Source organism: Anolis sagrei, chromosome 1 (genome assembly GCF_037176765.1).
Source record: "Anolis sagrei isolate rAnoSag1 chromosome 1, rAnoSag1.mat, whole genome shotgun sequence".
Classification (NCBI taxonomy): Eukaryota; Metazoa; Chordata; class Lepidosauria; order Squamata; family Dactyloidae; genus Anolis; species Anolis sagrei.
The window spans coordinates 91,473,028-91,489,331 of NC_090021.1; the positions used below are offsets into that span (position 1 = coordinate 91,473,028).

Consider the following 16,304-nt stretch of genomic DNA (forward strand, 5'->3'; position numbering starts at 1 on the left):
CTACAACTCCCAGGATTCCATCACATTGAGCAAGGGCAATTAAAGTGGTGTCAAGCTGCATTCATTCTGCAGCATAGATTCAGCCAAGGAAGCTGAAACAGGATAAATAGGAGAAGCTCCTTGGGGGAAGAGTTACATATTTCTTAGGGATGGGCGGTTTCGTTCGTTAATTTCGTAATTCGTTATTGATTCGTATTTAAATTAGCTTACTATCCAATATTGAGCCGTGCAGGAGCAACTAAAAATCGAAACGAATTTTTCAATTTATTTCGTAATTGGTTCATAATTGGTTCGAAATCGTTTCAAAATTGTTTTGTTATTATTTCCGTATGTCTGGTGCAAGTTTTATAGTTGTTGTTTGTTTTATCAGTGATAAAAAAATAAATTATCACACCAACAGTCAACAACAGAGGGAAAGGGAAGCTTCAGAAGTTCCCCCTGTCCCATTTGGAGGTTTTTTTAGCGTATTGCGCAATCGCGTCCGCCATTAACGAATCAATTCGAAATTTACGAAATTTCGTAAATAACGATTTTTTTAAAAGAAAAATTCGGAATTCTTTTAAAAAACGAAACGCAATGGACCCCCTAAAAACGAAACGAGTTTAGAAACAATTTTTTCCGTTGTTACCCAGGCCTATTTCTCTGGTTTGGTGTCCTAACACTTGGGATATTAAAGAAGGAATTTTAAGCAGGCAGAAACTGTAATGCACACCTTTTTTGGCCAAATTACATAGCGTGCACTTTTTGCCATGGCACATTACATTCACCAGCAAATACGTTTTTTGGTTTCAGGGTTTTGAAAATTGAGGTGTGCATTACATTTCATGGTGCACTAGATTCAAGTAAATATGGTAAATTGGTGGACTAAATACAGATCCTCTAAAACAATTAGACTAGAGATTAGTTGACATAGGTTGAATACTGAAGTTTCAAAAGGAGACAAATGTAATAGAATGGATTATTTAGAGCCCCGTATAAAGCATGCCTTTTCTAGCAGAGAAAGACAGAGTGATCATTCTATACTTGTCTCCCTAAGGAGGGAGACACCATTGTAGTTTGAAATGCAACCTTGCCTCATAGATCAGGAGCCAGTGGCGATAGTTGGGATTCTTCAAAATCAGACAAAGTTGATTTCTGTGTTTATGATAACTATAGACGGAATGGAGCAGTTATCCCTCAGTACAACCTATTAGTAACATAGGAGGGAAATTAGGTTCTGGCTGACAAAAGTTGTTTTCCAGGCCTCACAGTTGCTATAAGTTTTTTGCTTGGTTTGCAGAAGGTAGCAACTATTTTTTTGTTAATTGCAGTTTGTTAATTAAGTTTGTGTTTTAACCCATTAACAAATTGCTAGTATAATTATATTCCATCACCTTGTTATTTGTTGATACTGTGGCATGATACAACCTAAATTTATGAATTGGATCACTTCTATATTCAGAAATGTCCAAGAAAACTTCATGTCAATTGTTGGGGCGTTTTATATACAGTCTCAGAAGGAACAGCCCAAGATGTAGTTTGGATTTCTGAAAGAAAACCAGTGATTTCATTAACATTGTTTTCATTAACACTGCTTTCCAGGTACCACCAAAGAGTGCTCTACATCGATATTGATATCCATCATGGTGATGGTGTTGAAGAAGCATTTTATACAACAGATCGTGTTATGACTGTATCATTCCATAAATATGGAGAATATTTCCCTGGCACAGGGGATTTAAGGGTGAGTTAAGATTCAAGCTTGCCTTTTAATTGAAGATGTAATCTTTAAGACTGTTTCTCAAGTTAAAATATATTAGTTATTAGTTTCTTCTCTTCCCAACCATTATTCGTTTTCTTGAAAACTTAAATCTGACCAGAAAACAGTTAAATTAGTCATTACTTAGGATTGCATTTGTGTTGACTGCACTTGCATTCCCAGATCTACCAGATATAAACCACCAAGTTGAGGCACAAGGCTGAATCCAATTTTTTGTCCCTGCCAAAATAGATACCTTTAAATAAAAGACATACCAAAGTCCAAGTCATTCAGTAGCTCTACTTGGAACTATATTGGATATACAGCTAAATATATTAATACTTGTACATGCATGTCTTGCTCTCTATATAGTACAGCTTTCAAAATTATAATGATAAATTGCGTTAGCTAAGATATTTAGGGACTGAGAATAAATATCTCTAGACCGTGTTATTTTTGGAAGAAAATAGTAAAAATTTCATAGAGCTTCTATTGGCTTGCAGAAGAATTGAGGCACCACAACTCTGCTAGTTTTAGTATGTTCTGAGATGGTTTAAATCTGTGGATTTTCAGTTTCATTAACTTTATTAGTTCAGTAATGGTGTTCAAGAGTATCTCAGCCTAGTTGTTTTAAAGCATAGCCATTTATGTTGTTGCTAGATGTGGATTTTGTTCTATTTAATTAATAGAAATTTAACGTATTGTACAAGACAGCTATTTGTGTTTCAGCTGATTGGCCACAAGATGGTACTGTTGTTTCATGCAAAAACAAGTAAAGGATAACTTCTTTATGAAACCTAGACCTGAGTTTCGATAATCTCAGATACAGTGAACTTGCTGTGTCAATGGGAATATAATATACAATGTCCTTATGTTATTGGTAATTTTGATTGTATGGGGGAGGGGTACAGCCTTTCTCTGGCAACATCATTTGTATGTAGCCTAGTTAATGTAATAGTTAACATGCGTTCATATTGTTTGTTCTTTTGAATGACATAGTAACATGGTATGCTTTCTTCAGAAGTACTACCAGTGAAGGGAAGAGGCAAGAAATCACTTCTTTAGAAGTCGAGGTTTCACTTAGCAGCTGAAGAGTGTAATACGGTTTCTTATTAACAGATGTCCATCTCCACTATGTCACAACATAAAGCAAAATTCTACCATGTATCCAAACATATGAAACTATTACAGAAACTAAGCATTAACATGGGCTTTTCTTTTCATTAGAAGTACTGTAAACCACATTGAATTGCCCTATGTTTTCTGAGTATATTCGTAATGAAACCTTTTAGCATTCAATCACTTGAGCTAGTGTGGGGCAATAGTTGCATCATTGGGCTAGAGTTCTGGAGACCAGGCTTTTAACCCCCTCTCAGCTATGGAAACCCAGTGGGTGACCTTGGGCAAATTCATAATTCTGTAGCCTCAGAAGAAAGCAAATTTTGTCAAGAAAGCGCCATGATGGGTTAGCCTTAGGGTTGCTATGGAACCTTACATTATTTTTGCTGCATAAAAATAAAAAATTATTTTCATAGTAGTGAATGGAAATTGTATCCTTTGTTTTAAGGATTGTAACTCTTAAGACTACTAAAAGAAAAATCTGATAATCCACATTATATTCCATGCTTCTTTTCTTTATCATTCCTTCTCTTGGTAATGCTATACTATCCCTACAGTAACTTGGTTGAAATAGGATATCATCATCAAAACCACATTACACTTTGAGCCTAATTCATCTGTATTGTCTCGTGTTTATCCTCCTGATGTTCTAGACACACTCCGTTATACATTGACTTCTTCTACTGCACTGATCAAATGCGTTGTTTTGAAATTTTCAGTCAGGAATGTGCAATACATCTGGCACTCTTAACAATGCTATTTATCCCATTCTTTGCCTTTTTCACACGTTCACAGCAGCTTCTATGGAAGCTGCAATGGGTCCGCAGTCTAATATCAGAATGTTTTGCTCTGTATTTATTGTAGGACATAGGTGCTGGAAAAGGGAAATATTATGCTGTCAATTTTCCAATGAGAGATGGAATAGATGATGAGTCATATGGACAGATATTTAAACCTGTGAGTATATTCTGAAAACCAGGTTTGTTATCAGGTTGAATAAGAGGTGAAGGCTTACTGTTAATGTTACTTCTTTCCAGATCATATCCAAAGTCATGGAGATGTATCAACCTAGTGCTGTGGTTTTGCAGTGTGGGGCAGATTCACTGTCTGGTGATAGGCTTGGATGTTTTAATCTTACTGTCAAAGGTAAGAGATTAATACATCTCAGAAAAGCCATAATTGTGTGTACTTTCAAAATTTGTTGGAAATATTTAGTGAGCTTTAGGTTTTTTTGCAAGACTCTGAATTGGGAGACTAAAGAACACCAGATATTCCTCCTTTCTACTGCTTTCTTGCTTCAGCCAAATGGATTGCGTTAATTTTTCCTTAACCTATTACTCTTTTCTTCACAATTAGACATTTCCTTGTTACTTTTAGCTCTGTTTATTTTGTTCTTTGTATTTTATTTAAATTTCTACACCGTATCTGATGCATTGAAGTGTCAGTGAAAATCATCATTAAGTGATTGAAAGGTTATAATTCATGCAAGAATTATGACTTGCATGTATGAATACATTGTCAAGATAAAATTTACCACCTTTAGTGTAAATTCTCTATATTGCAGTGGATTACAATTTGAGGTCCTTCAGGACCAGCAAGTCTTTCTGTTTTTGCTGTCTTTCTTTAGTCAGGGAAAGTCTTTTTTATTCTAACTGGCTTTTGAGAACAGGCAGTATGTAAAAGGGGGGCTTTACAAGTGTGCTATAGTGTTTTAATGTTGATACTGTTTAATATTTTAATTATATATTTAGATGTCTTTAGTGATGATAGCTGAATTCCATTTTGGCAGTGATTTCTTGTATGTTTCACTATATTGTAGTTGTTTCCATTTGTAAGCTGCCTTGAGTCCTGGTTTTGGGAAAAAGTTGGGGCATAGATAATGATTATAACAACAGAAGCAACAAGAATGCAACAACAATAACCACCATCACCACAGAAGTAATATTCAGACAGTTGGGCAGCAGTGGCAGAGAGTTTGGTTGCATCCTTTCATCAATTACAGAACAAGGAGCAGCTGAAAAAAGGCCGATAGGCATAATAGTGTGATTTTTTTTGTCTGTAATTGTAAATGTTGTTTGGCCTGTGTTTTGATATGAATGAATCATTAATGTATACAGTCTTTTGATTTTATTTATTATTTATTCGTATTATTTATTTAAAGCATTGTATACACACCTCCCAGCCCACAAGGGCTCCCAATATTATAAACAAATAAAAACACATTAAAAGAATACCAAGATAAAACATTTTAAATCATGTGAAACAGTTATTTATTTATTTACATCATTTTTAACCCGTCCTTTTCAGCCCGAAGGTGACTCAGGGCTGCATATAGATCGGCAACAATTAGATGCTACATATATATACATATATCAATTAAAAGCAATTGAAACACGTGATAAAATCCATATAAAATCATAGAAGCTATAAAAGCTATAAAAATCTATAACAAACAATGTCTTCCAGTCCAATTCCTCATGCGTTTACATCGTCTTAGCCGTTCCATGTTCATATTCCAATCTTGTGTTTATCTGGTCACGCTAAAGTTCCGAAGAGGTTTTCACTCTTCCGAAAAGTCAGGAGGGAGGGGGCCGATCTAATAGTTAACATACTTAACACCACAGTTTCAAATTTAGAGTGCCACGTGTAACAGCACTCTTGACTGCCTGCTGTAATCTTTTAAAAGTTGGGGCCAGTCTAACCTCTTTGGGAGGGAGCTCCATAGTAAATGTGCTGTCACATATCCCCATCAACCTTTTCTGACAATCTCAAATTTCTGGTCAGCTTATATGAGAAGAGGCAGCCTTGCAAATATTTTCATCCCAAGTCATTTAGAGCTTAGTAAGTCAATACCACCAGCACTTTCACTGGAGCTCAAAAGCACATTGGCAGCCAGTGCAGTTCTTGCAAGACCAGTGTTATATGGTCTATCAAGTACATGTTTGTTGCCACTCCACTCCGTTTTGCACTAGCTGCAGTGCAAAATGATGGGTGCTTGACATTATAGGTTCCCATTTTGTAATTTTTTTATCATTTAAGTTGCATTTAGTTTTAATTTTGATAGTGAGGTTTGATCTTGTAGCCTTCATTGTATAATTTTTGATGAACTCTGTGGGACTTACATGACTGCATGTCTTCCTTTTTGATGTTTCTTTGTGTCAGGTCATGCTAAATGTGTGGAAGTTGTAAAGACCTTCAACTTGCCTCTTCTGATGCTTGGAGGAGGTGGATATACCATACGTAATGTTGCTCGGTGCTGGACCTACGAGACTGCTGTTGCTTTAGACTGTGAAATTCCTAATGGTAAATACTCTGAAAAGCATCTCGAAAATAAGATAGTATCACCTCACTCTCCTAAGAAATTGTTTTCAGCCTGAACTTTTGCCCAGCTTAACTATTAGACCTTGCACAGTAACCTTTTCTAACATTGTTTCCAAACTGGCAGAATGTATGGATGAAAGGACACTTAACTCCTGGATGTTTACCAATACTTTTTTTGGTTCTTTATAAAACATACAAAATAATTAAAATGCTGAGCAAAAAACTGTTTTTATTAGCTAACTTTGTATTGTTTTCTCTTTCAAATAGAATTTTAATTATTAAGATGGTAACTTTAAAGTAGAGGTGCAATGAAACCTGCCGTTGTAGCTTAACATTAAAAAGTTAGAAATTATGAAAATTCATAGCATAGCACTGATTTAATTAGTGCAATTAAAAACATGCTGTAAAAACTTGTGTGTAACTTTTCTTTGCTACAGTGACTGAATTGTTAGGAAGCAGGAAATCTTTTTTGACATAAATGGTAGTTGCAAATGACCTTCCTAGATGGTTGTTTATTTGAGCACAATGTTTTTAAATCACAAATAATCATTATTTAGACCAAGTCTTTGCATACTATTTTCTGTTGTTGTCTTTAATGAAGTTATTTTATCTGAAGTAGGAAGCATTCACCAAAATGGAAAATTATGCTTTCAAAAAGTTGTTGAATATAAAAAAGTATATGAACCCAAGATCTGTTGTGAAAACCAGCAATGAAGCTGTCTAAGAAGCTGTTTCATATCTGTTTTTCTTTGATAGAATTGCCATACAATGACTACTTTGAATATTTTGGACCAGATTTCAAGCTACATATTAGCCCATCAAATATGACAAATCAGAACACCCCTGAATATATGGAAAAGATTAAGTAAGTATCAGACACTACATTATTTATTTTGTTTGGTTTATATCCCACCTTGTTCTTAAATGAAATTCAGAGAGACTTATGTTTTGATAAGCAGAGTATATAGTAGTGCAACTGTTTGTTGAACCAAAGCATGAGGAATTATTTATTTACCCACAGGGACAGAAGAAGAGAGGGATGATAAGATCCCAAACTCTTGAAACAACAGTTGGAACTACTAATTAAAGAGATGTGGGGAAAAATATTAAACTATTCAGTATTTTATCAGTTTGAAGAAAATTTGTTTTTGTGCTGTTTCAGTCTTTGCCTTTAATCATCATCATCATCATTTAATTACTTATTAATTGCCCTCCATCCAAGATGCTCTAGGCGATTTACAAGCTAAAATTGTAAAGGATAAAAAATGTATACATACAGATATTGATAAAATTAACAAAGATCAAAAGCTCTAGTAAAAAGCCAGGTCTTAAGTGCTAGGGTAAAAGGCCCTAACTCACGCATGGCTCTCATATAGGGCAGCAAGAAATTCCACAAGGCAGGGGCAGAAATAGAAAAAGTTCTGCATCTGGTCCTTTCCAAGTGCACTTCTCTAGGACCCGGTATATAAAGTAAGTCACGTTGGGATGGTCGTTGCAACCTCCGATGATGGGAGAATGAGAGACGGTCCCTAAGATACAATGGACCCTGGCCGTAAAGAATTTTAATAAAAGCCAAAGTCAGAGGAAAAATAATGGGTTTTCTATGGGAATTATTAATTGAAGGAAACTATTCTGTCAATAGATATATGATATCCCCTAATATTAAAATAATATGCTGTATAGTTAGTAGTTATTAATACATCTCCGTTGGATTTGGATTCCAGCAGTATGTTCCAAAAGCTAGCATTGTGTATGCATGATTGCACACAACGATATAGCTGCAGTCACCCATAAATAGCTCATCTTAATATATGGAGGCACAAAAATACTTGTAACTGTAAAGGTTTTATCTGACGTACATCTCCTTTTGGCTATCATATAACAAGGAAACTGCAATAGTTTTCAATCTGTGTTGCCTGCTATGGTCAGTAGACTTTTTTTCCCATAAAAGAATAAAGAAACTCTAAACACATGTTGAGGAGGGAAGTTGTTCTTAATAAACAACTTTTTCCTTGTTTACTTATAGACAACGTTTATTTGAGAACTTGCGCATGTTGCCCCATGCTCCTGGTGTACAGATGCAAGCTATTCCTGAAGATGCTGTTCATGAAGACAGTGGGGATGAAGATGCTGAAGATCCAGACAAACGCATTTCTAGTAAGAAAAGGCCATTAAGATAATTCAATATCAATGTTGTGCAGTGTCATAAAGCTAGGACGACAGAAAAGTGTTGTGATATGTTCACAATATTTAGGTTTTACTTTCTCATTCTTTAATCCCATGGGATCAGTTTAGTTACCAATTTTGTTAGCAGTTATGACTATTTGCTAATCTCTTTGCTGTCATATTCTGGTATATAATTACTATTATGTTTTCTTCATTCCTCACAAACTGCCACAAATAATTTGTATCTGCTTGGTCATTTCATATTTATTTATTTACTGTATTTGTATACCGCCTTTCTCAGCCAATTGGCGACTCAAGGTGGTTTCCAACAAATCAGTATACATAAAACATAATAGACAAAAAAAAATTGAGCAGTATAAGACATCATAAAAACAATAAAAGCGACATCATAAGTCTCATATGTCCCACCTGTCTTTGACATGTTATGTCATCCTGTCTTCATTCCTCCCGACCTCCCTCTCTGTCTCTAGCACAACTCTATAGTCAGCTACTGCAAGAGAATTCTGCAGAGCATTTGTAATAGGGTCAGGCTTTTACAGTAACCCCCTATTTAAAGTGGCCACTGGAGTTTCACTGCAGAGAGGCTTATGCAGAAAATCCTTTTAAAAATGGCCCCTTCTGCTCCTCCTCAAGCATCCCAAATGTTCCCAATGCTGATGTCTCTGCTCAGACCAAAAAAGGAGGTGAGGAAAGAAAAAGGCTTTCTTCAGTTTGGACAAGGGATGGGTAATGGGTGAGAGTGGTTCTCACCTCTTCCTTTTGTCACTGTCTTGGTGCTGGATCCCTATTCCGTCATTGACCTGAGCATAAGCCAGCCCATATTTTTGGGAGTGATTTTTTGTCAATTCATGTACAAATATATATGATGTATTTTTCCATCTTATGGGAAAGAAACAATCAGCCTATGATTGAATTCCAGTTGCTGTTTGCAGTAGTAACAGCTGTTACAGATTCTAAAACATCTTGCTGTAAAATAGCAAATAAATAATTGGTAGAGATGCTTTTTTCTTATCAAGGCAAACAGGAACTGCATGCTATTTCCATTATATCTATTACCTGAAAATGAATGGTGTTTTCCATAGGAGTGTGATTAAAACTATAACCCTATTGTCATATTGTTTTTTCACCTTCTGCTGTCTTCTATTGTTCCCCTGACAGAAAAGAAATTACTGACCAAAGTGTGGTTTCTTTTTCTGCTCCTCATACCGCTTCCAGAAAACATTTTATCAAGAAATGTCATACTTGACAGCATTATAATGAATAAGAAATTCACAAAGAAATATTTCATGACTCTTTTATTCTAATATTATTGTTTTAGTCCGTGCCTCTGATAAGCGAATAGCCTGTGATGAAGAATTTTCAGATTCCGAAGATGAAGGTGAAGGTGGACGCAGAAACATTGCAGATCACAAGAAAAGTGCAAAGAAAGCTCGATTAGAAGAAGACAAAAAAGAGACAGAAGACAAAAAAGCAGGTACAAAGTCAATGTCATAATTTGTTTCTTCTCAACTACATTTTATACTGTTGACCTAAGCTTAAGTAAATCCTAAAAGAAAACAAATTTGCTTTATGGTGATACAGATTATCTCAATCAAGGAAGCCATGGTCTTAAATTTGCGAGACCTGAGCAGGATTTCCTTGGTGTCTCTCATTCACAGGAGTGTCATAAGTCATAGCTGACTTGACAGCTATGTAGCAGCCACAAAATATTGCAAGCATTAGGCAAAGTGTACACAGCCTCTAGGTTAATCAGGTTGTGGGCATACTACTATTCGCTGATGTCTTTCTGGATCTACCAAAACAGCTGGGATACCAAGTTCCTTGTAGGCTATGATTCATCACCACTAGAGTTCCTTTTGGTTTGGGCCACAGCTTTTAAATTTCTAGGGCACGCTGTCAGTGTGATTTTTAAACATTTCCAGAAGATAACTTTGACCCATACAAAGTTAATTTCTAATTTAAAAGGTTCATAAATAGACTAGAAAATAAGTTCAATTTCACTTAAATATCTTAAAAATTTTCACAGCCACTTGTTGACAGCTCAACAGTTATCATTTAAAACAAATAAATTGTAATCCTGTAAACCAAAACTAGAGAAAGTACAAGTCCTGGACCAGGGTATAGTCCCATTTATGGTGAGTATAAGACCCCCATTGGTAAAGATGTAAAATGTTCATTAATTTTGAAGCCGTGGTGGGATAAAAATAAATTATTATTATTATTATTATTATTATTATTATTATTATTATTATTATTTGAATCATAACAAGATGAGTCCACAGCAAACACTCTGCTGGCTGTTGAATTGGATCACACGTCAAACACTTCCCAAGTGTCCAGGACTGTGTGATGTATTGGCGAATAATGCGTGCAGATCCCAGTAAGGTGGCCTTCTGCAGCTGGCAGATATCAATATTATCATTATTATTTGGGGGGGGGGGGATATTTGCATGCATTATGGTTTCAAAGTCACTTTGTTACTTTACGAACACAGCATGCATTATGCATAACCAGACTTGGTGTAAATGTATTCTGCCTGATATATTACAATGTAATCAAAGAATAATTGCAGATTTAATTTACTTTTTAATTGTGTTGTTACTATTGCAAATGTAGCTACAAGGCCTGAATTGTAAGGTATACATAAACTATAAGACATCTTTTTATTTTGTTTTGTTCTGGCTCTGCATAAACCACAAAAGCAGCCAGTAAAACAGGAGGCAGAAATGTTAGTGAAACAAAGAATATTAATATAGTTCATAATGCTGTATAGTAAAGTGCTCATTTCATTAAAAACTGAGAAGGGAAGAGCAAGGTCAGAAATTGCAATGATGTGAGACCCAATAAATAGTTTTGTATAAAATTCTATACATAGTTTTTATAAATATTATTGGCAACTATAGATAAAATCCCTTAAGTATTTTTTCTAGGTCTTCACATCTCTACCCAGGGTCTTCCATCTCTCAAATTTTGAATAGGCATTTTTTAAATAATCAAAGAACATCAAACTGAGTTATCTGAACTCTGGTGTGGGCAGAGGGTAATTTGGCCTGGAGAGGCATTTTCAAAGCAGGAATATAACCAGACATCTGAATATGGGAGATTATAATGCTTATTTTAGTATGCATTCTTTCTAGATATTAAAGAGGAAGATAAATCCAAGGATAGCACTGGTGAAAAGGCTGATACCAAAGGGTAAGTAAGTGGTGGCTGTCCTATTATGTACCTCTGCATCAGAATGTCCGTTAAGTTTCAGTTGTTAATTAATTATGCATGAGAGTAGATCCATGTCAGAAGATATTAATGGTTTTTTTTTTAGTTCAAGCAGTGCACCACTGCTTTTAAATGAGTTTAAAACTACATTAAATTGTGACCCATATTAATAGTTGGCTTTCCCCCTCCCTTTTGAACAGCACAAAGTCGGAACAGCTCAGCAATCCTTGAGTGTAAAGCCTCACATCAATTAAAGGACACAATACTAAAGTGAAAAAACTGCTAAACGGAACTTTTTCATATGGGAAGAGACTGTTGATTTTCATTTTGTACAATTCGGCATGGAGCGTATTTATTTTCAAACAACTGTTTTGTTTTTTGGCAAGTTGTATTGTGTGTTTCCTAATTATGATGCAGAAATTTGTTCCTTCCACCTGGCTTTAAGTAACAGTATTTAAAATGGATGTGAGTTATTATGTTAAATGTCTACTCATCTGTTAAAATTTGCCTTTTCCTGAACTGATTTTACCCTTTTTGTATCTATATCTTTATTAAAAAAATGTACTTGGCTGCCTTGTCTGTCATTGCCTTGAAATCACTTGTGTAAATGTCGCACCAGTAAGATTGTTAGGAGATTCTTGGGTGATGCTTGAATTTGTCTTGAGGTGTTTAAAACTCCTCAAAAAGAAAACTCAGGTTGAAAATGAATGTTGGTTTCCGTGAGAAATTTCTTGAGAAAAAAAATTCTTTGAAGCATTCTCGTAAACTAATTAAACTTCAGTCATGTTCAGGATTTTGGTGTTAAAGAAATATTGATAACTCACGGTATCTTGGAAATTGAGAGGCATTTCCATCATTAAGTAATCTGAGTACGTGAGGATAAATAATGCCCTATTCTGTCTGTAACTACTATCTTGTCTTAAACATCCTTCAGTTTGATTAGTGAGACCTGCACAATATAGAGCTCTCAAAGAAGAACACATTCCCCATCTGTGTATCTTAGGCAAACTCCCCACCCTTGCACTTCCAAATCAACACCTAAGTGTGATCTTCAAATCCTGGTTATGCAGCAGTGGCTCTGAGCTTTTGCAAACTGTGGACTTTCCATCTCTGGGGGTCTTTAAATAGAGATTGGATGGGGAGTACTTCATTTATGTATTCCTAGAGAGTAGGAGGCTGGACTAGCCTTTCTTGCTCCATGAGTCTATTATTTTAAATCTTTCGCTATCAGCCAACTACACAACTGTGGGCAATTTTCCTGCCATTAGGTCTCTTTCAGTTCTGCCTCTTTTCTCTTCACACACACTTTCTAATATATAGCCACATTCTGATCTGGGCTTATTTGCCAAATTTACAGTGCAATGCTGTATATTCCTGCTGGGAACAAAGTTAGAAGAAGTTCAGAAAAACTTATTGCATGGCATACTTGCGTAAGTTTGTAGCCTTATCCATTGGTTTGTCATCTTTTCAAACATGGGGGGGGGGGATATTTAATTTGTTTCTATTTATTAGCAGAAGCAAGAAAATACTAAAATTCTTAGTTTTAATCAGGAGCATATGTATGACCACTTTACCAATTAGTTGTATAAATGTTCTGATCAGAGCTCAAAATATATGGCTTACTTTCATAATCAGGTATTATTTTCTACCAGTCAGTTGTTTCAATACAAACTCACATAAAACTTGCAGCAGTGCTGTGTTAAATTTCTAAAGATTGAGGTTTTGATTCTTAGATGTGCTTCTTAGAGGCAAGCACTTGTGGTTAATGCACACTTTGAGCTAAACCACATTGTCCCTCCTTAATGCGGTTTCATAGGTTTGTTTTTTAACACACTAATTTCATGTAATCTATTTGGCAACATGTTTATTGTAAAACATGAGTGACAACACCAAAATGGACACCACCTATATCATGGTCCAAACTCTCTCCCAATTTGTTGCAGTGATTAATTTTCTCTTTACTAGAAATAATTTGCATCAGTCTGCTCAGCCTCATTGGCACATATATCAACACAGATGGTATAAAGAAATACAGTGGGCAATATTATAAACTGGTTGTTAACCATCTGCAGCAGCTTTTATCTACATCACTTGATATTCTAGGTTGTAAATAATGACTAAAAAAATCACATTGAGTATATTTCTAATGAATGCCAAGAATAGGGTCTCTGAGCTGGCAGTGGGGCAGGCAGAAATAAATGTGACCACCTAGCTTTTGTAAGGGTGCCAGTATTTTCCCACTGCCAGGAAAAGCCCATGACTGAGCTGCAGGCAAATTCCACATCATGCATTTGCCAGTTGACTTCCTTATGGGTAATTCATGTGTTCATCTGGTCTTCATGTAATGTCTATTTTTAGAAAGTATGCTTCAAATCAAATTTTGTTTTAAAAGCTTTTAACTGTTAAGTTAAAAGAGTTCCTTATCAATAAAGACAGAAGTGATAGAACTGGAAATACTGGAGGTTGTACATATGCTTTGGATTCAAAAGTTCCAAAGTACATAGGTTTGTTCACTTCCAGTTAGCAAAGTGTCTTGGGTGCATAGTTGGAAAACCCTTTGTCTGGATTACGAGTAGAAAACTGCAAAGTGGAGATGCGTTTGCCTTCCTTCTTCCTGGCTAAAAAAGGGGGTGCAATGTCTTTCCCCAAGTGTGTAAGATGTTGTTCCATAACAAGTGTAGACTTATGATTCAGTTGCCAGTCTGTTAACTGGTATGGGAATGGAGATTGAGCCATCTGGTCCTTTTCTTCAAGCAACAAAATGTGTGGAATAGAAATCTCAGCTATCTCTGTTATATGGAAGTCTGTGATATGCAAAATTATCCCTTTCACTTAATTGCTGAAGGGAGAAACCAGGTTTTGTGTTGAGCCTGGCAATATCTGTTGTGGAAGGATGTGTTGCACAGAAGGAAAAGGGCAGAACAGATGAATGTTGGGGGCATGGGGCCAGCATACCCTTAAGCAATGGAAATGCTTAAAAAGGAGATAGTTAAATTGTTGAAGTAGTATCAATGGATGGGGTAGTAATTCAGTATAAAGGGAAACTTCTGCCATACAACACAGCTTGAAGTCTGCAAATGAAGCATACTGTCAGCATGGCTGTGGGCCTGTTTTGGCTCCAACAGAAGCCTGGAAACTTTTCAAAGCCACATGAAGAGCTGAAACATATTATACCATAAATACCATTCCTGTGGCAACTTATAAATGAGCTGTGCTGTCTCTCTGCTATTACATTTGGAATGGCGTGCCCACAAAGATGATTTTCATTATATGACGAGTCTCCATGTCAGTTCTGTATCCTTGGCATCTGTGGTGAGAGGTGTTCATATGGAGATCCGCATAGTAAGCCAATGTGAAATATTACATTGATATGTGTCCCTGAAGAGGACCCACTGCAAAAAAAGTGCTGGTTTTGGACGTATCCTTGTGGCCAATAAGAAATGGTCTCAAATGTTCAAACGTAGATTTGAAATAGTTCCATGCTTATTTCTGAGCTGGTTCAAGCCACAGCAGTGTTCAGATTTCATACCACTAACAAAGCTGCAAAATGTCTTGAATTCCATTGTATACCCTTTTGTGCTGGCTCTGTTCTTTTCGCATCAAAGCAGTATGTTTTCTTCATGAAAAAACCACTGTGATCTTTATTCCAGCACTACAAGTCATTCCTTTAAATACAGACTCTGGCCCTAATCTACACAAGCACTATATTTGACTGGAAACCAGCTTAAGATTGGGTTGTCTTCAAAACATTAACTTCCAATGTGATTTCCAACCGCAATCCAACTGGAAACAGCGTGTTAAAAAACTCATCAGAAATGCAGGATCACACCATAAAATGCTCTGAAGTTGATCGCTGTATAAGCAGTGCATAGCTACAAAGCAAAGAAAGAAGCATTTAGAGTGTTTGTCCGGAGAGGGTTAAATTCCAGGTGTCTCAGATGGAATTAAGACTGGTATGAAGGTAAACAAATGCCTCACCTCCTGAAAGGAAAAGACACCATTCCCATAGGAGCACTCAATTGCTATCTGATGTCTCGCTCTCCTCCAAACAAACACTGTTTTCAGCCAGCACGTTTGCTGGAGAAGCCACAAAAAAATTACTGCAGGATGTGGATAGGACCTGATTATTGGTGTTTATGGACTCTGTGGGAGCTTGCAACCAGTTTCCAGAGTGCCTGTGCACTGAATGTCTTCGATCTACATCCTGAATCAGAGTACATGGCTGTGTACTCACACCCACCCCCAATAGAGGGTTGTCGATGTGTGTAGTTACAAGAGCTCTGAGGTCTGTAAAATATAAAAATAATCTTTAAAAAAACTTGAAATGGAAACAAACAGGCACTGATATACAGAGACAAGTTAGAGGACATTAGATTGGGCACAATGAGTGTGGTGCAAGGATATTTATTGTGTTGGAACAGTATATTTATTAACCTAGCAGACTTTTTCCCTTCTGCAGCTTACACACCCTTCCCAGATCTCCATCAGAAGTCTGTTGAGAGCTTCTGACAGGTCTGGAAGTCTGCAAACAAAGTGCATTACATTGATAGAAATCCACTTCAGTGTTTTTGACGTCACCCTACAGGACACCAGAGTAACATATATATGATTGCATGATAAAAAAAAGACATCATTTTCTTGTTTTAGTTGCATTATCTTACCATATTCTTTTTATTTTTACACAATTTATTTGATTTATAGCCTGTCTGAGCTACAGTTTCAGGTA

The 16,304-nt window shown here is 36.1% G+C and overlaps 1 protein-coding gene across 2 annotated transcripts in view; it reads left to right on the top strand.

Moving 5' to 3' along the window:
- Positions 1-12,148, top strand: part of HDAC2 (histone deacetylase 2) — a 30,506-nt gene extending 18,358 nt beyond the window's left edge. For both annotated transcript variants that reach the window (XM_060753193.2, XM_060753194.2), the window contains exons 6-14: positions 1,582-1,723; positions 3,722-3,814; positions 3,895-4,003; positions 6,020-6,160; positions 6,935-7,043; positions 8,205-8,335; positions 9,684-9,839; positions 11,503-11,560; positions 11,779-12,148. In XM_060753193.2, coding sequence (XP_060609176.2) covers positions 1,582-1,723; positions 3,722-3,814; positions 3,895-4,003; positions 6,020-6,160; positions 6,935-7,043; positions 8,205-8,335; positions 9,684-9,839; positions 11,503-11,560; positions 11,779-11,809 — 970 coding nt within the window. In that variant the 3' untranslated portion in view covers positions 11,810-12,148. The remainder of the gene's footprint in view (positions 1-1,581; positions 1,724-3,721; positions 3,815-3,894; positions 4,004-6,019; positions 6,161-6,934; positions 7,044-8,204; positions 8,336-9,683; positions 9,840-11,502; positions 11,561-11,778) is intronic.
- Positions 12,149-16,304: the final 4,156 nt, after the last annotated feature.